This window comes from Eretmochelys imbricata, chromosome 7 (genome assembly GCF_965152235.1).
Source record: "Eretmochelys imbricata isolate rEreImb1 chromosome 7, rEreImb1.hap1, whole genome shotgun sequence".
Classification (NCBI taxonomy): domain Eukaryota; kingdom Metazoa; phylum Chordata; order Testudines; family Cheloniidae; genus Eretmochelys; species Eretmochelys imbricata.
The window spans coordinates 17,946,402-17,973,874 of record NC_135578.1 but is presented as its reverse complement, the minus strand read 5'-3'; the positions used below and the strand labels follow the sequence as shown (position 1 = coordinate 17,973,874).

The window sequence follows — 27,473 nt, the reverse complement described above, 5'->3', positions numbered from 1 at the left end:
TCTCTAAGGTGCCACAAGTACTCCTTTTCTTTTTCCTGTATAAATGAGATCAGAATCTGGGACTCAGTCTTGAAATCTTTCCATCAGGTGGGGTATGCAATAGGCTGCTTACTAACAATTTTGCCAAGCAAATAATCCCACCGCAGGGAGTTTACCATTTTAGAGTCTGAACTGTTATGCCAAAGTGTTAATAAAATGCATGTAATGACTTAAATATATGTGTGACCCAAGCATGCCAACTGGCAGATGGCTTAGGGGTACATATGGGTACAGGGATCCCCTGATCAGATAACGTCCATGCTGAAAGCCTGTGTCACACTGGTCCTCATAGTCATTATGAGATGTACGTATGGAAAACGTGTGAGGAGTTATGTGTATATGCTTAAAATTACGTTCTCTAGGCCTTGCAGTTAAAGGCAGGTTACATAAAGTTAGCATGCCTTGCAACAAACTTCTCCAGACAGAAGGTGTGAGGTGGACCACAGTGAATCTCACAACAGAAGTCTATTAGCACACTGAGACAAATGCTAATGAAGAGCTTGTGGAAGCTTTAGAAGGAAATTAACAGGAAGAGGTGAACAACAGAGGGAGACTGGAACCCTATTTTCAGATGATCATCAAAGGTCTGGTCTGGTCTATGTAGGTAAGATGAACCCTCAGGCATCCTTCAGTCTGTGAGGACAAGCTGCCAGTAGGTTTGATTTTATGAAAGGGGGATCTCAGCCAACTGGGCTGAAAATGCTGGGGAAAAGGACTTTTTAAGCTCTCTTGTATGAGACAGGGAACTATCTTATCAGTGTAGTTGTATCTGTGTTGGTCCCAGGATATTAGAGAGGACCTCCTGAGTTCCCTTCCAACCCTGATATTCTATAATTCTATGAGGCAAGGTGGGTGAGTTAATATCTTTTATTGGACCAACTTCTGTTGGTGAGAGAGACAAGCTTGTTTGGTGATTTAAGTTTAGGGTCTAGAAAGTGTATTTTGATTTTGTTGGATATGTAACCATTTGTTTCCAATATTCTTACTTCCTATTATTTGAATCTCTGTCCTTTGATAATAAACTTTATTCTTGTTTTCACTATGAACATATCTGGCCGCTGCGTGTTATGTGGAGTGGTGATTCCGAGCTGAATCTTACAAGTGTTGGGAGCAGCACCTCAGCGAGTTCTGAGAGTGTTCAGTGGAACAGGGACTGGACACTCCAAAGGGACGCTTGGAGGACTCAGGGGTTAGAGAGCTCCTATCACTAACCTGTACAGAGAGAGCAAGGTCTGCAGAGGCTTGGCATGTAGCGCTTGTGTCGTCAGAGGTTAAGGGCCTTGCAACCTAGGGTACCCCAGGGAAGTATCACAGTAAGTATGCAATATGAAACACTTCATACGTAGAGGGCCTGGCCCCAGGGACACCATACTGTAACAGCATCCAGATGGTCGCTAAGGGATGTGGAGTAAGCCTTTTCCTGCGGATGGGGTTAGTAGAGAAGCTGTCTCCACATAAATCTGTAGCGGTTCTTTTCTGTTGCAGAGCAGCTGCGCTAAAGCAGGGTTAATGTCCAGACCCTCCAATATACCCCATACAGGCCAGAGCTAGGCGTTTCCAAGGTAACAAATTCAGGGGCCCAGATAGGAAAAAGGAAGATAGGGCTTGTCTGGACTACAGTTTTAGAAATACACATTTTTATTCTAATCTAGACAAGCCCAGTGGGCTGAAGCAGTCAGTGACCAAGAGATCTAGGCCCTTTTCCTGCCCTGTTGAAGTCAGTGGGAGTCTTTACATTGGGCACAGGATCAAGCCCTTAGAGAGCAACTTTTTAAATAGCTGGCCCTGTCTGATTAAAAGTAGGGGGATGGCATGTTGAAACCCTACAGGAATGTATGTGATCCTGTACTTTCAGATTTAGTACAGACACTGCAACTTCCTTCAACTGTGAGGCCTTTTGAGAGCTAAACACCAGCACAGGAAGTGTCATTTCTTGAGCAAACAGCAGTCAGTGTCTTTCAACAACAATGGAGCAAGAGCTGCAGATCGGGTGAGCTTAAGAAATAAGAATGTATTTTTGTGAAGGAGAGGCACAAACATTCTGCCGTTGGAATAATCATGGAATTGTACAGCCACTGCATGCGGTTTTAATACAGTAATGCAGAGAGAGGGAGGCTGCAGATTAAGAGAGCTATGAAACTGCGGGGTTTTTTTTTAATCCAAACAAAAATAAAAATGTGGGGAGAATTTGTAGAAACGTCTCAGTTGGTTTTTAAATGTTAACTGTAATGTTTATAAAATGAAACAGTTTCCTTTCAGTTTATGCTGTTGCTAAGTCAGAGGGAGTTTTTCATCCGACTCTGGAAAGTTCCAGTGAATGCCAGTTAGTATTCTCAGTGTTGCCTTTTGTATGTTGTGTAAAGATGTCTTCATCCCATGATATGTATTTGAGTCAGTTATAGTTTGTTTCCATCAAAAACTCCTAGTTTTTGCTGCCCAGGATAAATACAATCCTTCCTGAGTGAGGCACGATAGACGCTTTCCCAAGACTAGGGGCAATACAGTATATTCAACGAAGGTGAATGGCCATATTTTCAGATGTGGTTGCAGTGGATATATCTTTAAAATCCCACATTTTATCGTTGTAGCAATCTGCCCTGGTTTGAAAATGTAGTCCTATATGAAACTCACCAAAACAATGTAATTCACAGGTAAAGATTGCAGTACAGTTACACACCTAAAAACTGCATGTAATAATGTTACTACGGTGTTTAGAGTATTTATTATAGAATAACACAGTATTTTTCCTCCAGAAGGATGCTTAAGCATGATTTGAAGACTCTCAATTACTTTTTCAAAATGCAGCTTGGAATTGGACAATGTAGTACATTTTAACACTTCTTAAAGTAGGGCTATCCCTATGCACCTTCCATCTCTTGAAGAGTGCTGTGCTTGGGAGATTAACTTAGATGTGCAACTGCCAATACTAATAATAACAGGAGGCGTACATTTATCCTTTGAAGCACAATGGGCCAGATCCTCACTTGGTGCAAATAAGTATCTCCACTGAAACCTATGCTGATTTACACCAGTTGATAATCTGGGCTAACATTGCAAGTGTTTCCCTTGACAATGATGTATGCTGGGAGTGGGGCGGGGATGTCGGTCTGTTTTCAGAACAGGTTAAATTGTCTCTCTGAGATCTCTTCCAGCTAACTGGAATAAGGTTTCTGTTGACTTCTTTCCCCCCCTTATTTTAAGCTCCGCACCCCTCTGTATTACATGCTTCTGCCTGGGATGTGATGAGAGGCTATTTTTGCAATGTTTCTAGTCCAGCTGAGAGCAGGAAGTACCAGAAATGCTAGGAAAATTCCTGCAGGACATTTTCAGAGATTCAGATAAACACATCATTCGTTTAACAACACACGGTTATCTCTAACTCCGTTGACTCCTGGGCAGTGACTCAGAGATCACACGGGTGTAAATGAGATAAAAATTTGTCCTGCCAGGACTGTTAGTTATAGCAATGGTATTACCCTTACAGCCCATTTTGGACTCTTCCCCTTTTTATTTTTAACCTTATTTGGATTTCCTTTTTAGAATCAGACATCTGGCATGATTCTAAACAGGTACCAAGAGCAAATTATCCAATGTCTATAAAAAACCTCAGACAGTTGACCTTTTTCAAATCAGCAAATTATCCAATGTCTATAAAAAAAACTCAGACACGTTGACCTTTTTCAAATCAGTAGTTTTTTAATGCTATTTTTATGGTATGTTATTTCCTTGGGTGTTCTTGTTGAGGTTTTTTATGGAGATTGTTAGAGAAATGCTTAAGAAATGAAATAAAGAATAATTATCTAGGGTGAGCTACTTATGACAACATTATAGACTTTGGTTTACAAAGTGTCTGTAAGTTCTGCTTCAAGCATCTAGCAAAGTTTCTTTAAAATTTACAACACAGACTCAAGTATATGTTTAATACATCATATTATACCTGCATTGTTAAATACAAATAGTAAAGGGAAAATCTTAGGTGGCTGGTGATAAAGGTTTCTACACTCTGGGAATCAAGATTAAAAAATATCAGCTTATCAGTGGTAGAGTGGTCTACAAAAGGAAGAAAGGGGCACCATGCATTAAAACAAGATGTCTAAATAGCTTAATGTATTGTAAAGGTTGCCTTAGTGTACCCTGCCCTTCTCTGTATATTGTGCCTTTTGAACTGTAGCTCAATACAGTTTGAAGGTTTTTGGCTGCCGTAGAGACAGACCAAAACTTTGGATAACTTAAATGCTGGGAAATTCATGATCCACCTCTGGACATTGTGTCTCAGCCACATTTGTAGTTCTTTCAAAAAGTTCCAGGCTGATGACACTAAAGTCATTTATTTATTTTCCAACCAGATACAATTTGATCACTGGCACTGCAAACATCCTCACTGTGCCCCTAAGCCCTGGCCTGGAGGGACCACCTCTAGGTGTATGAGAGTTGTTCATTCTTCATTGCCACTCAGTCCTTGTCTTCTCTGCCAGGCACATTGATTGTGATGATTTTTTTATGTGATGTGGACACCTGACTTCTTAGAACTGAACCGAGACACCAAAATCATCTTTACCAACTACAGATCATCAGCAGTCACCTGATGTTTGTCACTTGTGGCCTAGACTGCATTTGAATTACTGGTGAAAGGCCCCATATCTCATTAAAAACCACCTTTGCGATCCAGGTCCCCATCGCTCATTTTTCATCCATCAAATGCTGTGAGTTTGTTTTAACGTGGCCTTCACATACAACACTCCTATCCCTCAGTCTCTGTTTTAGAAAACTTCCCCAATTAAACCATGCAAAGCAGAGACTTAAATAGTTGCTTGCAGCTGCTATAGAATGATTCAGCCCAGATGAGAACCAGGACACCAACCAAAATATTAGAGAGAAGCATTTTAATTTAGGAAGCATATTCTCAGCCCCCATAGACCTGCACAAGTTCTGGCAAAGGATACAGGAGTGATGGGGTTTAAGGCCCCCAAACAGGCTGGGAATCTCTCTCTTTGTATCTGGACAAAGCAGAACAATTATAAAGGGGATAAAAAACAGGTTAAAGACCTGCACAGGGGACCACCTGATTGACAACTGTATTTTTAATTCATACTAGGCTAGACCTTTGGCCACAATACAGTCTCTGTACCACTTTGCCAAGGCAAGGAGACTGTAAAACTGCTTTATCAGGCAACTGGTGATGACCCCGGAATGGGGGAATCTTTGGCTTGCACGGTCGGTGTATAGACAGTTCTGTGCCATTCTATCCCATTGCCCCACAGCATTGAGGGCATGCCAGGGATAGGAGAAGCCTAAGCTAGAGCGTGCTGTGTTCCATCCATCCACTCACTGTACAGTGTATTGTGTAACCAGTTAAGTTAGTATGGAAAATCCAGTGATTAAGGGCTTGAAAACAGAACTGGCTTCTGATGAATGATTAGTGACAGTTTTGTGGTGAGATTGCTAGCAGGAGAAAAAAATGTAAATAGCACTTGCAATGGTAATCAAAGTTAAGAAACATTTTAAGGAGGTGAAGCTGGTTTCTGTTTACTTTTACATTAAGAAAAAACCCAACTCTGTTTCCATGAACATTCCAGCCAACCACAAATCTAATTCACGAAGGTGTTTGCAAAAGGGGTGCAAACACTTTCACATTGGTTTAAAAATGCAATGGACTATTCACAGGGCTTTTTTTTTTTTTTCTTTGCCACATTCTCACAACTCAAAGTAGCACACCCAACAAGCACAGCAGAGCATAGGCAATGGCAGAATGAGTTTCTCCTAAATTGCACTGCCAATGTGTCTCAACCTTCATTCTGCTGGGGCCTCCTCTAGGGGTGAGCGGATAATAAATACCACTAATCCTACGTCATAATGAATCATGACCTTGCTGTGCATCCCCTTCTCCTAGCAAAGGGCTCGTTTCATTATATTGTTTGTTTGCATTCTTCCAAACAGAAATGAAAGCCATCTGGATTATGGAAGTGAATGTCTCCTTTCTCCCTCTGTTGCACAAGGTATGGACAATGGTATTTGTAAATTAGCAGCTGTTTACCTGAGATAAGATCTAAACTACTGAGCAGGCCGTTTTCAAGCAGGATTGGCCAGGAGCTAAACACCCACAATCCTTAGTTTTGTTTGTTGTCTTGTCTAAAAAATGAGGGAAACAAAAGAAAAGACCATTGTCCCACCTTATTGACTTCAATACCAACAACACTGGGCTTCAAATAACTTATGCAATAACTAACAATTCAAATAGCCCATGCTTCGATTTTTGTGTGTATCTTTGGAAGCATTCTTAATGACACCATACTGGTATGTCAGAAAAGAATAACCCAAGCGCATAACAGTTCATAGTATATGAAGATACTAATATGTTGCAAATTCTTAGGGCTTTGATTCTCCCCTGAATGATAAATGCTGTGTACCTGAAGGAAGGTTTGAGGCTCTCTTCTGAGAGACGCATAAAGCACACGATGGTCAGTGCTTTTCTTTTGCAGTCAGGCATGCTGATCATCACGATTGCAGCTCACATTGTGAAACGCCACATGGTTATGCTTGTTCCCCTCGAAAAAGCCCCCTGTCCTTTACCATGCATGAGCTGCACTTTCAAAGAAGGTAGAGTCATATTCAAATATTTACCCATTCTTTGACGACGTGAAAATCAGTTTTACAACAGCAACAACAGATCCAGTTATACTAACAACAGAAACAACAGACCTCGTTATATTATCTAGCACGGTCGGCTCAACTCGTTTGGAGTCACAATAGGCTAGGAGTCTTCACCATACAGCAGAGGGTGCAAGAAAGAGCCAGCCGTCACATATACAGTACACTAGGTAAGTGAGAAAAGCAAAAATTCATGCGTTCCATTCTCTTATTTCAGTTACTTATTTTGGGCCAAATTCTGCACTGAATTACACACTGCACAACTCCACTGACATCAGGAAGGTTTCATGGGGCTATAATCAGTGCAAACAGGACTCTTAGTTAACTTACAGTTTGTGAGTAAATTTAATGCTTCTGAAAGTGAGCGACTAATAGCACCAGACGGAGGCAGGCCTGTTTTTTTTTTTTTTTGGAGTGAAACAGCAATGTTATTATACTTAAAAATGAAGACTAAAAGACCCAGAACATTTCGGGCTGGTTTCTCACCCTACCAGTTGAATTTGCGGTTATTGTCAAGCTCCATTGGAAAGCAGTTATTCAAGGGCTTAGTCAGAAAAGAATCAAAGTATTATTTGTATTAGGAGAGGGCCCAGGGCTCCTGGTCAGGGATAGGCACCCTGCTCATTGTACTAGGCACTGTCTGCACTGGGGCAGCGTGCACAGTGTTGAATCACAGAGGATTTGCATTCGTGTCAGTTCTTGCAGATGCTCCCAGATTGAAGTAGGGGCCGGGGGCTCCCAGAGCACCACCGGCAATTGTCTCAACAGGCGATTCAGGCCTGCCCAAGATTACAGCTGTGATGCTATCACTTCTTGTTGGAGGCCCGGTAGGCAAACCAGAAGAGAGCAACAAGGTTTCCAAACAACACTGAAACTGCACCGGGACATAACTGACATTAATGAACTGGACTGGGGTCCACACTTTCCAGTTCATTTTGAGTGCTACCCAGTAACCACTCTTTATCTTCTCAGCATGTTACAAGGCAGATGCTTTGGGACCTTCTCCCACACAGCCCTGCCGATGCACCTTAGGTCCTTAGCTTGCAGCATTCCTACTAGTCCAGTCCGGAAGCTATCTTGAGGAGAGGCTATTAAACTGTGCTAAATGGTGTGGTGATTTTGCGATGATCTTACACTAATGTGGATGAGGGCAGGTAAATACAATTCTGTCCATTTTTACAAATGAGGAGACTGAGGCACGGAGGAGTTAAGGGGTTTTCCCAAGGGCACATGGAAAAAAAAACCTGCTGCAAAGAATAAAATCTGGATGTTCACAGTCATGTTCCTTAAAGACAAAATGGCCTTTCCTTCCCTAGCATTGTGGCTAATAGTAACAATAAGTGCACATGAAGGAATATCTGAAGGTGGGTTAAAGCTGGCCAATAGTAAAGGGTAACAAAACCAATAATATGCCAGGCATGTGCTGCAGATACTGTACAAACTGAATGCTTCCTTTAAATGTATGAGTATTGAATATATAGCACACTGCCTGCATATTTATGAGAACAATATTGCCACGTTTCTGACCTGCAGTAACACAAAAGTTCCCATTAGAGGAGGAAGAGTCCTGTGGCATTTGGTGTTGCTCATTGCCACACCTTCCTGAATCCAAAGAACAAACTTGACATCTGCATCTTGAACTCAGAAACATGGCAGAGATGTTTCTGAAACAAATTAACAGTGATTGTTTTTTATTCTCTTTGACTTTGCTCTTTGAGTCAATGTATTATGAATTCAGTGAGCAGGTTTGTTTGCTACTGAAATAGGTTAATTTAGCTAATGACTTTATAAACTCTCTGGGTTGTTAAACACTTTTGGCTGGGCAGATCTGCCAGAGTGGATTCCTATGAAAGATTATTGCCTTCCTCCCTTGGCTACTAGAGAGATAGATTAGTTAGATAGACAGCTCCAGCACTGCCTTTTGCCTCATTTTGCTTGATCCCATTCACTGCTTTTAGATTCCCATCCTCGAGTCTTTACCACCAGAAAGCACATTCTTACCTGTGGCCACCGTCTAACACTTCAAAGACTACTAGAAGGGAATGCTTGAATAATATGTTTTTATATGGTCCAGAAAGGGGAGATCTTATAATTCAATGACCAACCCTTTTATTTTTGCAATATGGCTGATCTCCATTAACTTAAAAGTCAGGAATTTTGAGACTGCCCCTTAACCCACATTTTCTGCATCATCACAATACCACGGCCATCTACTTCTGTGGCATTTTTTAGGCAGTTCACATGGGTATCCCAGTTCATGGGATCTATGGTTAATGCACCAAAGGAGGACTAGTCAAGCCAAAGATTCAATTCTGGAGTGGTAACTAATTCAAATATGGACTAATCATTTTGCAGAAACACATGATTCTTGATGACCCATGAGTACCATAGTGGTAGGACAAACTGATTGGGAACGTGCAGTATACTGATCTGAAAACATCACACTATTGTTGTGAAGACATCACTTCCCATCCAGGTCTAATCAATACAGCACATTTCTTGGAACCTTCTGCTGAAGGTTTCCCATCATTATTTCAAACTGGCATTAATGACTTCATATGTTGTCTTCTCTTTATGTTTTTATTGTATTGTTAATGACTGTTTCCTTGCAAAGCACTTGCACTTGTATGTACTTTTAGATCCCTACCAGAATTCACTTCTCTTAAACTCGTATGTTGCAGATGCCCCTGCTCCTTATTCCTCGCCCCATGAAGGACCCTCTACGCCCCGCTTGGAGCTGATGGACACGGCTACTGAAGATGAAGGGGAAGATTCAGGAGACTGCGGTTGGTACAATCTTCCACATGTACATTAGGGTTGTTTGTCCAGGGTAATGTCTGTCGCTTTAAAATAACCACCTGTTGCAGATAGTGTTAAAGAAATCAAGGAACAGGTCTTTATTGTGCTAGGCCCTGTAGAGAGAGACAGTAAAAAGAGAGCCAAAAATCTAGGTTATGATACAATACTACAGGTGAATGAGACTAATAAAAGACACAGGAGGATGAGGTAACAGTGTAAAGCCAGCAAGCTATATTATAAGAAGCAGAGTTCTGAACTCATCATCTGCATCTTTCTAAACTAGTGGAAAACTGAACTGTGGCAACCGCAAGTTACTAGATGCGAGCAACTCTTCTTGCTGCTATTTCACTGTAGGAAACAAAGGTTTACCTCCCCGAGCTGATCAGCTGCCTGAAGGAGAGCACAATGATTCCATTCCATTTCAGACAGAGTGGAGGTAAGACGCCTTTTAGATGCTGTTTCCAGTGTACGAGCGCAAACCCTTTTTGAACTCATATTTACATTATTGTCTATGGAAGATGGAGGAATTACAGTGTAAAATTCATAGCCTGAATTTCCATGTTTTATTGATGTACTTACCTAGATAAGTTGATGCTGGATACCATCTATCATATTGCTTGGATGCTGATTGCTGTTATCTAAGTTTGGACCTGATTCTAATCCCATTGAAGTCTATGGGAGCTTAGTCCATTAAGTACCTTCGACTAGCAGCTAACAGAATTGTTCTTTGCTGGTCTTTTCCTACAGCCTTGTGCACATTGCTTTAAAACAGCAGCATTATGAAGAGAAACATCTTCTAAAACAGAACAATGTATTTTCACCTTACCTTGGAAAAGAAAATTAGAACATAAGAACAGCCATACTGGGTCAAACCAAAGGTCCACCTAGCCCAGAGAAAGAGCATAGAGAAAAGAGGTGACACTGAACCAGAATCTTGGGTCCAAGCCTTGCATCAGAGTAACAGCTTGAACTAATCTCAATGCTCTATTGAATTCAAACACTGATTCTGAACATTTGGGAATTTGGCTCTGAGTCTGATCCGAACTGAATTTTTTACAACCCCAATGTTCAGGAGTTTTTGGATTCAGGGATTTGATCTGGACCTTTCCTGACCTTTATTTGCCATCAGAAATGTCAGCCTACTGTCAAATTAGTCCAGACTTTACAAACAACTGTAAACTAGGGTGATGGCCACAATTCTCATAAGTAACTTGTGAGTTAGAGCACCCCAAATTTTGGGTGCTCAACAAGATATTTTAAAGCAACTTGATTTTTCAGAGGGGCTCAGCACCCTCAGAAATCAGACCCTTTTCAAATGTGTCTTTAGCGAGGCACCTAAAAGTGAAACATGCCATATTGCTAGCCACTTAAGAAAATGGTGGCTGATGGTTTTACATTTTTTCCTCACTGTATCCCTCAGGAAGTAAAGTGGGTTGTCCAGTTTTTACCAAAACATTTTTTTTCTTTCCTTTTCCAGCATTCTCTCTATTTCTGAGCATGTAGCCAGAGAAGCCTTGGTACAGTACACAGCCAATAAGTGCTGCTATCGGATTGCCCCTGCAAAACGTATGGTGGTCCAGAACCTGACTCCGCTCAACACATTCAGAGTAAGTACATATAGTATTGAAAAGAGCTGACCAAATTTAGCATTGCATGGCAGGCTTAGTTGATAGGCTTATTCCTATACCAACTGCAATGATCTACGGTTTCAGACAGACACCCGTCACAGCTGTTACGGGAAGGTCGGCAAGATATTCACAACGAAATCTGAAATCTCAAAAATTCAGCTTTTGTCATGTTACCAATTTGAAAGTGGTCTCATTTCATAATCCCCCCTCTCCACATACATACACACTAAAATTGCATTGGCCATTTTCAGCTAAGATAGGCACATTAAATTTTTCTTTGCTCCAAAATGTGGTGCTTTCTAGGGAGACTCTGTGTGTGTGTGTGTGTGTGTGTGTGTGAGAATCTAAAGTACATCCCAGAGAAGAGAATTTTTCCCTAAATGTAAAGTTGGTCAGAAAAGTTCTCGATCTCATAGATTTCTCCACTGTGCACTGGAAGACGTGAGTGTTCCCCTCAGTATTGTGGTTAGGCAGCAGCAAAGAAAACAAATACTGAAGTGATTTATGCTAGTGCAGTGACCCTCCCAAGATGCGTCTTCACCAAGTTTCACCAATGACTTTTAGCAATGTAGCACTGATCACTCCCACCTACCCTTATGCTAGCATGTCTCTGTGATATCAAGACTGCTTATGCCTCAGCCAGACACAGCATTCTCCAGGCTATTATCAGGAACGGCTCTAGGCACCAGCAAAGCAAGCACGTGCTTGGGGTGGCACATTTCCAGCGGCGGCATTCCGGCCTTCCTTTTCTTTTCGGGGCAGGTGCGCTCTCAGAGCTGCGCCACTTAGATGGGGCGAGGGCGCCATGCCTCCGGCCGCAGCGGGAAGCAGAAGCTCCAGCCCTGGGATGCTGAGCTGCCAGGGCCCAGCTGCTACCTGGGGAGGAGAGGGCGAGTCCTGCCAGGAAGCAGGGGCTGCCCCACTTCACGTGCGCACTGGCTGCTGCGCTGCCTTGTGCCACCCCATATATTGGGGCTTCTCTGCGCAGCCAGGCAGGGGAGGGGGGAAAGCCCCTGCAGGCACTGGGAGAAGGTGACTTCACTCCCTCCACTTCCAGCGCCGCCTGCGAGCCCTAGCCCCACCTGAGCTTGGGGCGGCAAAAAACCTAGAGCCGGCCCTGGCTATTATTCCCCTGTGCAATCATTTAGTAATTTAACTATTTTATTGCTCTGTCTGGCTCTTGCTCTTGAAATCAGAACAGCTCTTATTACTCCAACGCAGGAACCAATTCTACTCTCCTTGAAGTCAATAGAGGTTGTGCCATTGGTTTTAATGGGAGCAGGATTAAGCCCAGAATTGCTTCATCTCCTAGCAGAGAATAAGCAGCAGCTTTACATTAAAGTTGACTTTTGTTTGGTCTTATCAGTATCATCTGCAAACCTTCACTGAAACCAGAGAAACATTCCCGGTCAGCGAGCCTTATAATGGTAAGCAAATCAGCGCTCTTACCTAGCAGAGTGACCACTGTAGAATGCACTGTGGCAGGGGATGACTATCTCAGTGGATGTACGGACATAACGAATGACCACATGCGCCTTAACTACACAGACTAGCAGAATCATAAGGGGTGATATTTTCAGAAATGGCTACTGATTCTGAATGCCTCAATTTTGGAATCCAACATGAGGTCTCCTAGGGCCTGATTTCAGAGGCACGGAGAACCGGATTGAGTACTAAGCCTTTCACCTGTTTAGGTGGTGAGTTTAAATCCAGCCCAAATTGGTGGAGACCAAAAGGTTTAAAAATTGTAATTTATTGTTCAAACTTTCTTTGCCAATCACCTTTTGTGACATTTGTTTTCTCTTTGGCTTTTGGACAGTGAAACAAGGCGAATCTGCTTAGACTAGTGCTCCTGCAGTAACTCAGTGATGATGTGTTTGGCATCCCATTCTGGCATTTTAGTCCAATTTCCGCCTCCATCCTGCTCTCCCTGAATTAAAAACCATTGGAAAATATTTCTGTTCATGTAATGTTTTGTAACAGAGAGGGAGAGAGAAGCGAAGAGGTAGATGAAGGAAGATCAGATAAACGTGCCAGGTGAAGAGTGGGAAGAGAGGAAAGGAAAAGTATAGAGAGGAGAAAGAGGGAGAGGAAGTGGGGAAGAAACAGAGGTAGGAGAAGACGAGAGTGGAAAAAGAGATATTAGATGGGGTGGGATCTGAGTTACTACAGAAAATTCTTTCCTGGGTATCTGGCTGGTGAATCTTGCCCATATGCTCAGGGTTTAGCTGATCGCCATATTTGGGGTCGGGAAGGAATTTTCCTCCAGGGCAGATTGGAAGAGGCCCTGGAGTTTTTTCGCCTTCCTCTGTAGCATGGGGCATGGATCACTTGCTGGAGGATTCTCTGCTCCTTGAAGTCTTTAAACCACGATTTGAGGACTTCAATAGCTCAGACATAGGTGAGAGGTTTTTCGCAGGAATGGGTGGGTGAGATTCTGTGGTCTGCGTTGTGCAGGAGGTTGGACTAGATGATCATAATGGTTCCTTCTGACCTTAGTATCTATGAATCTACAAGAGAGATGGAGGAGAGTGGAAGGTGAAGAGGTGAGGAAAAAGTGAGGAACATTGGAAGTGGAAGGTGAATGTTATCATAGGGGCTAGCTAAGTCAAAGCTAACTTCCTGGCAGTCCATTATGTGGCCTCTAATATTTTTTGTTCTTCTAAGTTGGTTTTCTCTGGGCCTGATCCAAAGCCCAGTAAATGAATGGGAGTATTTACATTGACTTCAGTGGGCTGTGAATCAGGCCCTGGGGTTATTCACACAAGCTAAATTTAATCTGGGGTAATAGATTCGTTTAGAACCTTTCCCACCGTGTACTGTAATTGTCTTTTATAATTTAAAAAAAAAAAGTCCAGCTCAGGAAACAGCATGTTCCTTTGCTTCAATTTCCACTGACAGATGCAGGTTTGTTAACATAACAGAAGTTGCTCACTGGAGTCATAGTTCCTGATACACAATTAACTTCCCCATTAGCTCAAGCACAGTGAGGCCAGTTTACTTTGACCTCAGAGTAAAATGGATTGTAACATCTTCCTGCCTTTGGAGAGAAAAGGGGGGAGAGGGGAAAGGACTGTTTAGAGACCAGGGGTATGGGTGCAGTGTACAAAGGGAAAGAGAAGAGAATTGAATACACTAAGGTTATACAACCTTATATGGTTACAAATATAAGCTTTCTGGGGACATTTTCTCATCTAATTAAAACAGGTTGGCCTCTGTAAAGGGCTGGGTCAGGAGGGGAAAGTCCAAGGAGCTTCCCTCCATCCCCCTGAAAAAAGGGCAAGCGACAATTGCAGGAAAATGATTCCAAATGGGATGAAGCCAGGCACCTCTCCAGCCTTGGAGAACAAGCTACTGGAGGAGAAGGGAAGAGTGGCAACGTGTTTAAAGAGGGCACAGCTTCCATGTTCCTTCTGAGCACCAAAGACCCGAGTGGTTCCCTCTGGGGTGCAGTGACGCTGGTGTGTTTTGGACTTGAACATAGCACAGATTAGCAGAGCCCTAATGTCCTTCCCAGCTGATGGATTCAGTAGTCTTTCTTGAATGTGTTAGCGAGTCTCAGCCCAGTAAACAGAGGCTGGCATCAGAGGAACCAGTCAGTATTAATTGGCACCTCTCACCCCTAGGAAGGATCCCTGTGGAAATGGGCTGGGGCTGTAATGGATAAGATCTGAACTGCCACTGTCTAAAATGTATATGCTTGTGGATAACCTGCTTCCGTCAGTTTCCTCCACTGCCATCAACCTGTCACCTTCGACTAGCACTGAAATGCACATGTGAAAGGAGGTGCCTGTGTTTGTCCGTTCCATGCTAACCTCCCGTTCTTCCTAATGCACCACTGTCTTTTCTGACTGATCTTTAGTCTTTTGCTCCAGGTGGATTTGTGGACTCTTCTGATGTTGCACCAGCACCTGCCCCGTGGGAAATAGAAGTGGATGCACCTCCTCTGTTTACGGATTGTGAAATGCACATTCCAGTGCCGCACACATATTCAGTACAGGTAACCCCCCCCCAAACATTCCAGCTGTTAAAGGATCATTAATTGGGTGACAGGAGTGCCCCATTTGAAATCAGGTCCCTATTGTGCTAGGTACTGTACATACACATGTTAAGCGACTGTCCTGACAATCTAACTAGACAAGACAGACAAAGGGTGGGAGAAGGAAAATATTTTTATCCCATTGTACAGATGGGCAACCAAGGCACAAAAAGAGGTTAAGCAATTTGCCTATGATACCACAGGAAGTCTGTGGCAGAGCCAGGACTGAGACCAGGTTTTTTAAATCCCACTTCAGTGCCTTAGTACCTACCCTAATAGAAAATATTTCTAATCCTAAATCCAGCAGCATGTAACTCAAAGTCTGCTTTTCTTCAAGGGACTGATACTACTCTCATTGAAATCAATGGCAAAACTCCCATTGGCTTCAATGGAGCAGGATCCTTGTCCCAAGGCAACATGTTATCTCAAATTCAGAAGGCTTGATTACATCCTGATTTTAAAATCACTGTGCCATCATATTTCAGTTCTATGGTTTTGGTTAAATATCTAGCACATATACCTATTTTGACACAATTATTTTTACTAATTGCAGTAGCTCTTCTGGGGTATAATTATATTTTTTGCTTCTTCCTCTCCTGATTTAGGATAAGAAAAGATAACTCAGGTTTCTGGCAGGTAGTATTGTTTTTGCTGCTTTAAATAATGAGATATTATTTGTATTAGCTTCAGATAAAGGATTGGCCCTTGTTTTTGGCAAGGAGTTGATTTTACTGCTCCAGATAGTCTGAAGTGTGCATTTCAAGTGGGCAGGCTGCCATGAAAAAGGATTTGTATCCACCCAACAAAACAAAGCGAGACTATTTCTGGAGTAAAACAAACAAAACCAGACAGAAAAGCCAACCCAACTGGTTTTGTGTGTGAACTCAGTAACCTAGGTAAGAAAATATATATCCTGCTTCCTGATGTTTCCACTAGGAAGGGGACAGAAGACTTCTGAGCATGTATTGCAATGTAGGGATGACAATGAAACCAGTCTTTTTATACTTTCTGCTCCCTGTGATATGATCATTTAATTTCACAATGGAATCCCTGTCTGCACTAGTAATTTTAGGTTTCTTTGCCAATGGATTTCAAGCAAGGCTCTCCTTACCTACAGGTGTAATAGAGAGAGAGGATGAGGTTTAGGTGAGAATGATGGCTCTTTGGGGTTAAAAAGTAATTGCCCATGGGCTCTAATGCCAGAAGCCTCAAGCTGCTGTATTTCTCTTTCAACCCACTGCTCTGTTACTTATACCTTATTTGCTTTGCTTTCAGGATTGTCCTAATTGCCAAGGACGTGGTAAGAATCAGTGCCATTCGTGTAGTGGATCTGGAAAGGTAGTTATAATGCAACTATGGCAAGTTCTCTTTCATGTGTCACCATTTCCTGTGCACTACAATTCTACAGGGAAGGAAGAAAACACTCACACTTCCCTTCGAAAATACTTGGAAAACTATATAAAAACCACTTGGCCCAAACTTTTCTCTTTCTGAGCTCTTGACAAGCAAATTACATCAAGTCATCTGAGAACAATAGTCACTAGTAGGAACTGGTCCCACCTATGTGTCTGTTGGTCATTCAATTCACATTCTTTCTTCCAAATAGATGGAACAGATAAAGTTAGGTCTTTAATAAATACTGAGGGAACATATGTCTTCAGCTTTCAAAAAGGAGGCAGCTGTTCCCAGTCTTTGACAAAGCTCTCAAAGAGAAATGACAAAGTAAGGAAGGAGATGTAAATGGTTGTGTGACAGCTAAAGAATTGAAGGTTACGGGCCTGATCCAAAGATCATTGATGTCACTGGGAATCTTTCTATCAGTGGGAGTTGACCATGGCCCTTTGTTATTTGAGAAGAACTTGATTGCAATTTATATTGACAAACAAGTCTGACCTTTCTTTGAACCTAGGGCTTTCCATTAATAAAGGAGTGATTTAATCTAACCTGTTTTAAGTGAACGCTGAAGGGAATGACAAAACTTGGGAGGTTTAACAGAAATGACATCCTAATCAAGTTGGAGCAGATTTGTACCCAGAACATTTGGGAAGGTTTCAAGACAGAAGATTAACTGCTAAGAGTGGCTTCTTATACTAGTTTCACTGTGTATTGTCTGCCCAGATATAATGAAAGGGGGAAACAGAAATGCCAATATCACAGTTGGTGAGTGACTAGAGTAAAGAATAAGATGACATTAGAAGGCACCCTTATGCCTGTACACTACTATGATAGAATCATAGAATCATAGAAGATTAGGATTGGAAGAGACCTCAGGAGATCATCTAGTCCAATCCCCTGCTCAAAACAGGACCAACTCCAACTAAATCATCCCAGCCAGGGCTTTGTCAAGCCAGGCCTTAAAAACTATAAGGGTGGAAATTCCACCACCTCTCCAGGCAACCCACTCCAGTACTTCACCACCCTCCTAGTGAAATAGTTTTTCCTAATATCCAACCTAGACCTCTCCCACTGCAACTTGAAACCATTGCTTCTTGTTCTGTCACCTGCCACCACTGAGAACAGCCTAGGTCCATCTTCTTTGGAACCCCCCTTCAGGTAGTTGAAGGCTGCTATCAAATCCCCCCACACTCTTCTTTTCTGCAGACTAAATAAGCTCAGTTCCCTGAGCCTCTCCTCATAAATCATGTTCCCCAGGCCCCTAATAATTTTTGTTGCCCTTCACTGGACTCTCTCCAGTTTGTCCACCTCCTTTCTGTAGTGGGGGCCCCAAAACTGGACGCAATACTCCAGACGTGCCCTGAGCAGTGCCGAATAAAGGGCAATAATCACTTCCCTCGATCTGCTGGTAATGAAACTACTAATGTAGCCCAATATGCTGTTAGCCTTCTTGGCAACAAGGGCACACTGTTGACTCATATCCAGCTTCTCGTCCACTGTAATTCTCAGGTCCTGTTCTGCAGAACTGCTGCTAAGCCAGTCAGTCCCCAGCCTGTAGCGGTGCATGGGATTCTTCCATCCTAAGTGCAGGACTCTGTACTTGTCCTTGTTGAACTTCATCATATTTCTTTTGGCTCAATCCTCCAATTTTTCTAGGTCACTCTGCACCCTATCTCTACCCTCCAGTGTATCTACCTCTCCCTGCAGCTTAGTGTCATCCGCAGACTTGCTGAGGGTGCAATCCATCCCATCATCCAGCTCATTAATGATGCTGAGATTTTGGTAGCAGTTAATAAAGAGATCCTCAACTGAGGTTCTTCCTTTGTAAATATCATCTCAGTATTTAACCAAGCACAAAAAGAAGGGCTGCCCATCTGTAGCCACTACAGATGTCAATATTAATCCTTTAGCACAAGTCCCCTCAAAAGTTTTCCCAGGCTCTCCTATACAAATTTAGCATGAGAAGTTTGTAAAAAAAAAATTGAATAGAACTTCCGTTCTGTGGTATATAGCTGTCACAGTCGTTGCTGGCAGGGAATTGTCCTTCTCCAATAGCTAAACCATTGTCACTGTCAGAAACATGCAGGGTTTTTATCGGAGGAGCTGGTTGGATGACTCAGGGAACAAATAATAGGATGCTGAGCTTTTCATCAGTTTGTTCTGGCCCGGTTCATTTGTAACCAGAATTCATTGTGATACGATGGCTGTTCACATCTGATCTAGCGCCAGCTGCCTGGCAGTTTCATCAAAGAGGCGAAAGGACTGCTTAGGAATGGTGACTCCGTAACTGCTCACTCTCATAGGTCAGTCAATGTGAGTAATATGGCAGTGCTTCTGCGCATGCGGTGCCTGTAAATAAAGGACATGAATCTCCAGAGGACGCAAATTATAGGAGAAAAACAGGTCCTGCAGGTGGTAAGGGCTACTTTTATGAGTATCAGCTAGACTAGATAACTGCATGAGCATGGACCTTTATCAATAACAAGGAAGGAAGAACAGGTATTGCTGGAATCTCTTGCCTTTAATTTGTAGTCCTAATTCTGGAATCTGCAGGTGCTACTCAATAATGTTCAGGTGAGCATTGCAAAATTTGAAACTGAACAGACTCTACTGCCATCTTCAGACACAGAAAACGCGTTATGAAAAGTTTCTTGCTAAAATATCAGCTAGTACAGACTATAGAGTAGATCCAAGGATGTGCCTACCTCATTTTAACAGTAATATTCATGGAATGATGTCACCTACATAAGCAGCAGTATTAAGTTGTCTGCAATTAAATACTCCGCTGGATATGGAATCCTTACTTGGAAGACTCTGCATTAGGGGACAAATTCATCTCTGTATAGAAATCCAGCATGAGGCCTATGCATTACTTTAATTCCATTTAAACCCTCAAACCTAGGATTTAAGTGGGAATAGCACGGTGCCTGGACCTTGTGTGCGTTCTTTACACAGGGATGAATTTCATAGGAGGTGCCTTTGCCGCATGATTTCTGCATTTCTAATGCACCTTCTAGGCATGGGATGAAATAAGTTCACTTAGGTTACCCCGTTCTGAACTCTAGATACTTTTGTGTACTTTTGTTGTTGATTATGTGGACTTGACAAAATGAAAAGTGAGAAGATCAAAATCTGTCAGAGAAAAAAATATTATTTTCTTTTCTTTTCACCTTTTTAAATGTAGAGAAGATGTACAGCTTGTAATGGGACTGGCTGGCAAGACACATCCAATCAGAGTTGTTTATTTTGCTCAGGTTCAGGAAAGAGACGGTAAGAAAAAGCTAAAATATGAGATGGCAATTTGTATTTCTTTCACAGTTTTTGTTTACCAGACATCACTTCTACACATCCCTCAGCTGCTTCCCACAGCCCCCATTGGCCTGGAGGGGCCGGTAAACAAACCGGCTCAGCCCACCAGGGGATTTACCCTGGCAGGCCGCGTGCCAAAGGTTGCCGATCCCTGCCTTACCATTTAAAAAGTCAAGTCAGACAACTGTTTTTCCCACTCCTTGGTGCCATATTAGAACACACCCATGCAGACTGGTGTTGTCTGATTAATGAACCCATTGAAATTAGACAGCCGACTGAACCTATCCAAATTCTGGGTGAAAATGAGAGTGCTATAAAGGATAAGGAATCAGGACTTCGCTTCACATAAAGCAGGCTTGTGTGTGTAAAGTGAGTGCATAAATGTTATATTTCTTCCATAGTTGCTCAAACTGTCATGGAGGTGGTTGGCAGAAATGCATCCGTTGCTCTGGAAAAGGCCTCTTGCTATATCATTCTGAACTTACAATCACTTGGTAAGTTGAAATCAAATGAACACAGGGATTTGTTGTTAGACAGGAGAGTATATACAGTTGTTGGCCATTCTCAAGCATGCTGATGTTACTGAGACATAACACTCAAGCCAGATCCTCAACTGGTGTAAATGAGGGTAGATCTGCTGAGGTCATTCCTGTTAAATGCTGTGCCATGGTTAGGAGTACTGACTTCAATGGAACCATGCTGATTTACACCTGCCAGTTACGTGGCCCAACATTTTAAACATTCAAACATGAGATCAGTGCTCCTAGTGACATTTAACAGAAGTGTTAACGAAATCCTTAGAAATTGATATTTTACATGTAGATTTGAAAGAAAGAGTGGCATTGAAATCCAGCTTTCACCTCTAGGAAGTATAATTTTGTAAATTTCAGAAATCACTTGATTATATAATTTTAGTTAAGCAGAATGAGAAATGACATTATCACCGTCCATGCTGAATGCATCTGGCACACAAATATTCAGAGACCTGGAGTGTTCAACTAGATTACTGGAACTTTTGGATCAAATAGAAAACCACGGTCCCGAGCATTAGTGCCCATTAAAACTCCCTCGTATGGTAGGCTAGAGCACCTTAGCTCAATGCTCAGACAGAATTCTGAGCAAACTACTTTTCACCTCATTAACATTTTCTTGTAAAGGGGCTGATTCTTATTTACACTATGATCCCTTTACCTTGCTCTAGAATTACATGTACACTCACTTGACACTGCCACTAAGGTGTAAAGGAACTTTCGTGTAAATGAGAGTCAGACCCATCATCTTTCCTTTAAATTCTGATCTGTTTAATGTTGCTGTGCCTTACTTGAAGGGTGCCTCTCATACTCCAAAAGTGGTTGAATTTCAGTCATGGAAGAAGCCATCTCTATATATCTTAGGCCAAACGGAAGCCCTCATTGTTTGTAGCTTGCACAGTGGCACACATTAATCAATGCAAGGGCAGAATTAAGGTAGACCTGGGACTGGCTGTGGCCCTGGAAATCTATTCTCACATAGTTTATTCAGGCCAAGGAAAGCAGTAACCTGCAGGGGGTGGTAAGGTCTGAGACATATGCACTAACACATGTGAACCACATAACCAAAGCCCAACCCCAGAATTCCTTCTAGCTACAAAGGCTTGAACTTGACAGATTTTGGGGGAGATAAGAGCAGAGTACAAAAGTTACCCCTAATGGTTCCCCTCCCAGCTGTGGCTTTTCCGCCATAGTCCTGTGTACTTCCCAAGGCGTGATTTTGTCCCAGGGCTTGTAAAACATGTTGAACACTATGGGGTTTTGTTGTATAAAGCTAATCATAGCAATCCTAACTTTTAAGGAAGAGAAATAGAAATCAACATGCTCCCCCCATTTTCCCAACAGGAAGAACAGCGTTGCTGAATATGTTGTTGACAAGAATTTTGGGTTTCCTATTTATCACCTGCAGGAAGTCACTGGGAAGGAAATATTTAGTGATGAAAATCAAGTGGTAAATAATGATGCTATTGTGTTAAAATTCTTTCATCTGGAATCCACTGAAACTGCAGAGCACACTGCCATGTTTATGAACTAGCTCTCTAAGTACCAAGTAATTTTAAAGGGACAAAGAAGTAAAATTAATAGCCATACATTTTATGATAAATGTATAATTTTTATAGGAGTGTTTGCATATTTGTAAAAAAATGTCACAGCAATTTTCCAATGACAGTACAACACAGTAGCAGCCATTGTTATATCATCATGGGCAACATGTTACAGTCCAGTTAAACACTGGTGACAGCTATCAATACTTGTGGATGAGCAATAAAAGAGACAGGCCTGAACCAGAACCCTGGATCTGAACTACTAGGAATTTGGGGAAAGTTTGCATCCATAGAGGGACTTTGCATCTCGGTCCCATTTTTTGTCACAGCACAAGACAGGGAAAGGAGTTCTCCAGAGTGGTTATTGGTGCTCCCACAGCTTCAGGGAGGTGTGCAGAAGCCAGTATGGTGGCTTTGTGCCATCTGAGAATCTCACTATCCTGCAATCATCCTCCTGTGCTGATTTAGAGCTGCAGGTCTGCTCTGTGCTGGGGATGTGAGGAGCTGCAGGACAGTCGGATCTGTATTTAAAATTAGATTAAAACTGATTTATCCCTTGAAGCACTGACATTTTGCCAGCTGCCAGTCAAATTCATGCTTAAGAGGGCGTCGGCACTGTACATGCGGACCGTGCAGTGGGCTAAAATTAAAATATACCCAAGGGACTACAGTTCTTTACTAATGATCCTTAACATGATAAAACTGCATTTTGGAGGGTGTATAAATATGTCCTTCATAACTCTGTCTTTATTTTCACAGGTGTATCCTCTAGTGAATTTCCCTGAGCCGACCATCGATAGGGGTTCAGAATCATGCATTGCGCAACACCAAATGCAGTTTGCCTCCCGTAGTCGTATATTGAGACAGGTAGGTAACATGCACCAAACAGATGTGAGCTCATTGCCCCAATAAATGGGAGGCAGCTGGGGAGAATATTAGCCTGCTAATCTCCAGCATATGTAATATACAATTGTAAACTGGTGAAACAACACAGAAAAATCACACAAGGTCAGCCAGTCAATTCCCTTACTCAAGGAGAACTGTGCACTGCAATTACAGAAAACTCCCCCAAAACATCAACATGCAAAATATTCCCCCAGTTTGAGGAATCTTAACTTAGATCTACAGCCCACATTCAGAGACCAGCCTTCAGCCAGCCATTCTTTCCCTTCTTGTTCCTGGAGGCACAGCAGCTGTTTTACCGCATCTCTCTGCAGCACCTATGTGAGCCCAAGTTGCTACTAACTTACCATCTGCCAGGGAGGTTGTATCTTGTCACGTTTACCAGATCTCTGTTGCATGATTCTGATCTGACTTTCACTGGGAGTAAATCGATCAAAATCAATGAAGATCCATCATGTAAAATCAGTGTAAACGATGTAGTCAGTCCCCAAGATTTTTTTATAAAAGGAGAGTCAGACGGGGGGACAGTAAGTTTGAACAGCTTGTTTCACAGCCACTTGGGGAGGGAATAATTTAAGTCATATAAACCTGTACAATGAAGTCCACTATCTCTAGATATCCTGGTGTGCAAGAAAGATGTAAAAATGTTGCCATCAAAGGACACTTGGGAAAGGAACTGAAACCATTCCAAGAATTCATCATCACCATAGCAATTCTGAGATGAGTGAAACACTAGGCTTAGATAGGCTACACCAGTGCTGGTTCCTGAGATCTTCTATGGGCTTAGGATCAGGCTCTTTAAACCAAATAAAAGCCAGGTTGTGATCCACTTGCTCATGCTGAGTAGTATTTTACCCGGGAAGTGAAAGGGGCTATTTGTGAGTAAGGTGCACCTCAACATAAGCCAGGCCAACAGGATCTGAGTCCCAACCTCTGCCCTTTGGATTATTATCAGATATAACCATATATTTCCTTTGTCTTTTCCAGAAACAAACCATTGAGCTGATTCCACTCACCAAGGTGGAATATGAATGGAGAGGAAAAGTCTATTCCTTCTATGTCTTTGGAAATGAGAATAAAGTGTATACAGAGGACTACCCAGCAAAGTGCTGCTGTTCAGTCATGTGATTCGCAGATAGGTCCTAAGTTCTGCTAAGAAACACACCATTGGGCACCACAGAAGATCTGGAATTATTTATTCTCCGTAAAGTGAGCAACTTCTTCCTTTCCAACTTTCACTGGAGAGCAGATCTAAAGATCTTTCACTCCCATCATCATCGCAGAGGGTGGTGGGTGTCTCTTTATCAGTGTAATAACGATTCATGCAGGTCATACAGTGCTTAAATGAAACAGCAGAACACCTCTCTAGTGCACCCCTCGCCATTCGCTCTATAGCTATGGAGATGAACGAATCATGATAATGAAGATTGAAACATTGCTAACACATTGTATGACAGAGATTTGAATTCAAAGCTTTTGGTTTTGGTCTCCATAGCTTTGCATTGAGATATTTAGCTTGCTAAATGTATCCTTTAAATGCCTGTGTGTGGAATGCATATTCTAAATGATGGAAATGTAAGCAGCTTCAGGTAGCTTTCTTACAGAGTTTGAAATGAAGGAATGTGATCTGTAATTTTCCAAATACACTATTACTCTGCAATAGCTCTCAGGGTCAGGAGCAACAGGTGTGTGTTCCATCCCCTGATAAGGATCTTCACAAGAAAGTGTGGGATGAGATTGGTTCAGAGAGGGATAGGTAGTGATGTTAGCACATGTCCATGTGTAACCTACACAAGGGGAATGTGAGTCTTTGTCTCCCTCATTGTGACTGAGCTACACAATAGCCACGAGTCTGCTTTGAACTGCAGGAGTTACTCCTCTAGCTCAACTGATAGCATCTCATGCTTTCAGCTCCGTAGGACTTGCGCTCAAATCACACTGTCAGCACAAGCAGGGTCAATTACAGAAGGATCTCAGGAGGCTCCTTACTAGGGTGGTCTGTTAAAAAATTAATATTTAGGACAGACCCTTACACTGCGAGACCCAGAAGATTCCTGTTGGCCATCTGTTTACATAGCTGGCCTATATACATAGGAGGGAGCTCCTCACAGCAGGGAACATGAACTCCTCCATGTCTTGAACGGCACCAAGCATGCAACAGACAGTTTAATTAAGAAAATAAACACTGGAGCTGAGCTTTCTCACTTGAGGATGATGACTGCTCCTCCACCCCGGGGCTGTTCTAAATGAGTGGTGGAAAGAGAGCAACACTCTCTTCAAGCACTTCACAGATTGGTTATATTCAGACCTTTCTCCCTTGCCTTCATATTTTATATTAGATGTTACCTCCAAGCAGCCAATGTGGTTGCTGGCTATCTCCTGCTGAGGTGCAAATCATATAGTTACTGTTGTCATTGCCTGCATTGTTGTCATTGACCGAGGTGTATAGCAAAGTAACTCCAGTCCCTGGACTGACTGCACCTTTTGGTAAGTGACATCAGACTCAGGCCCTCGAGCAGCACAACAAGTGATTTGTCTTTGAAACCAACTCATGTGTGTAGTTAAACACCATCCTTTTCAGACCCAAGATCTTTGTCATAGACTATGTCAGGGTAGACAGAGAAAGAGGGGCGGGGAGTAGGAAATGTGTTGAGTGGATAAATGCCAACACTAAAGGCCACCAGATTAGTAACTATGATAGCACTCCAAAGCCATTGTAGTCTATGTTGTTGTGTAACTGGGTACAGTTACTAGCGCAAGCTAACTGACACAAGCAATTATAATATGCAGTGTTGTTGTAGCTGTGTTGATCCCACGATATTATAGGACAAGGTGGGTGAGGTCATATCTTTTTGTCCCAGACCTGAAGAAGAGCTCTGTGTAAACTTGAAAGCTTGTCTCTCTCACTGACAGAAGCTGGGCCAATAAATGATATGACCTCACCACCTGGTCTTTACAAGGAATTATACCACTGTCAAAACAAGGGTCGAACATTTAGCCAAATGATTATAGCCCTTGTAGCAGGACAAGTATGGAAAGATGTAAGGGAGAGCTCATTGCAAGGTTAGGTTTGGACACAAATTATTCTCTCTGTTTTGGGTATCGTTGCAGGGGATTCAGATTTATCCCAAATTGACACCAACTTGGCAAAAGGCTCAAGCTGCACATTTCTTCCATGCAGTAAACTCAAAACAAAACCGGAGAGTATGAATCATACAGCAGAGCTCCTTTCCCTGGTCAGCATAAGCCTCTCGTATCTCCCTCCACTGACAGTAGCACCTTTCTTTTAAGGTCTTGAGCCTAAACAGGCCCAGCAGTATCTAAATGACTCCAGCTTATAGTACCTCTCTAAGCTACCCTCGAACACGGGCTGGAATTAAACTTCAACACCCCAAACCAGTCTGGTTTGGCAGGATCTTCTCCTAGTAACACCACTGGGGTGGGGTATGCCTTTGGACTTGGGAAGGGGGCAACATGAAACAGTAAACTGGTCAATATTTTCCTATCAAACTGGTTTTTGACAGAAAATTGGATTTTTGACAAACTAATATTTTGCAGAGAGTGTTTGTTTTCCACGGAAATTTTTGTTTTTCGCTAAAATATTTTGGTCAAAACCCAAAAGGTTTTGGCCAAAAATGGGAGCTATAGTGTTTCATAGCAAGTGATAGTTTGCATCTCATGTCCTCTTTCTACATGCTAGCATTCCCAGCAGGACTACATCTCCCATAATACATCATAGTCTCCCCTACCAATAAGGGGACACCTGTGTAACATGGACTCCCTGGCAATAGTGCACTGTGGGAGATGGTGTCCAGCTGCAGAACCTGGTACGCAGTGGGGAATGGGGACACAAAGAGCAAAGTACAAATCCAACTCCCATTTTCAGCCAAAACTCGATAATTTCCATGGAAAATGTAGATGGACATGGACATTTTCTCATTTTCATCTAAAATTTAAGTAGGGAAAAAATTTCAGACCACCTCTACCTCACAGCCCTAATGTAAGCAATGGCAAAATATTACTGATTATGTGATTTGCTTAGCATTGGAAAGACTAGACACTACATTTTAAATGGCTGAACACCCAAACTCTGTAAGGAATAAAACACATGTGGGAAATATCTGGCAGAGGTTCTTTCCTTTCTGATGTGAAATATTTATCTAAGCATTTGTGCCATATCCATCACCATTCCTGCCAAACCCAAACATTCAAAATTCATGAGTCCCCCCCCATAAAGAAATTTAAATAAATAAATAATGTTGAGCTTTTTTATTTGCCTTCAGGTTTTTTAACCTTTCGGGGGCACCTGGGTCATGTTTCCAGACTTTTCTTTGCAACCATCAGGGGCGGAAATTTTCATAAAAAAATAAAGAAAGAAAGAAGAAGGCTGAGAATTGTACCTAAGTGCGTGTCTCCAGGAGCTGGGGCTTTACGTAAAACAAAATCTCCCCACTATATTTTCCACTGTATGCGCCTGATGAAGTGAGCTGTAGCTCATGAAAGCTTATGCTCTAATAAATTTGTTAGTTTCTAAGGTGCCACAAATACTCCTTTTCTTTTTACGGATACAGACTAACACGGCTGCTACTCTGAAACCTGTCAAATATGATAAGACTCAATAAAATCCAAGTGTTGACAA

At 42.3% G+C, this 27,473-nt stretch overlaps 1 protein-coding gene across 3 annotated transcripts; it reads left to right on the top strand.

Moving 5' to 3' along the window:
* On the top strand, nt 1–27,473 carry LOC144267986 (protein SSUH2 homolog). 3 transcript variants are annotated; one of them, XM_077822472.1, is made up of 15 exons: nt 1–1,352; nt 1,895–2,029; nt 5,977–6,035; nt 6,519–6,636; nt 9,369–9,473; nt 9,841–9,922; nt 10,964–11,093; nt 12,481–12,541; nt 14,990–15,114; nt 16,429–16,491; nt 19,733–19,818; nt 20,259–20,351; nt 21,732–21,837; nt 22,691–22,798; nt 23,822–27,473. In XM_077822472.1, the coding sequence occupies exons 3-15, from the start codon at nt 5,979–5,981 to the stop codon at nt 23,960–23,962; spliced, it is 1,275 nt and encodes a 424-aa protein (XP_077678598.1). In that variant the 5' UTR covers nt 1–1,352; nt 1,895–2,029; nt 5,977–5,978; the 3' UTR covers nt 23,963–27,473. The 3 variants fall into 3 exon arrangements, with proteins under 3 accessions (XP_077678598.1, XP_077678600.1, XP_077678599.1); XM_077822474.1 differs by lacking the exon at nt 6,519–6,636; XM_077822473.1 differs by lacking the exon at nt 1–1,352 and having other exon boundaries at nt 1,776–2,029.

Excerpts from the sequence above, each read along its gene's own strand:
- LOC144267986 (XM_077822472.1), top strand. The coding sequence starts at position 5,979 with ATGAAAGCCATCTGGATTATGGAAGTGAATGTCTCCTTTCTCCCTCTG. Across the intron at positions 6,036-6,518 it reads TTCTCCCTCTGTTGCACAAG|TCAGGCATGCTGATCATCAC; the intron begins GTATGGACAATG and ends TTTCTTTTGCAG. Across the intron at positions 12,542-14,989 it reads GGTCAGCGAGCCTTATAATG|GTGGATTTGTGGACTCTTCT; the intron begins GTAAGCAAATCA and ends CTTTTGCTCCAG.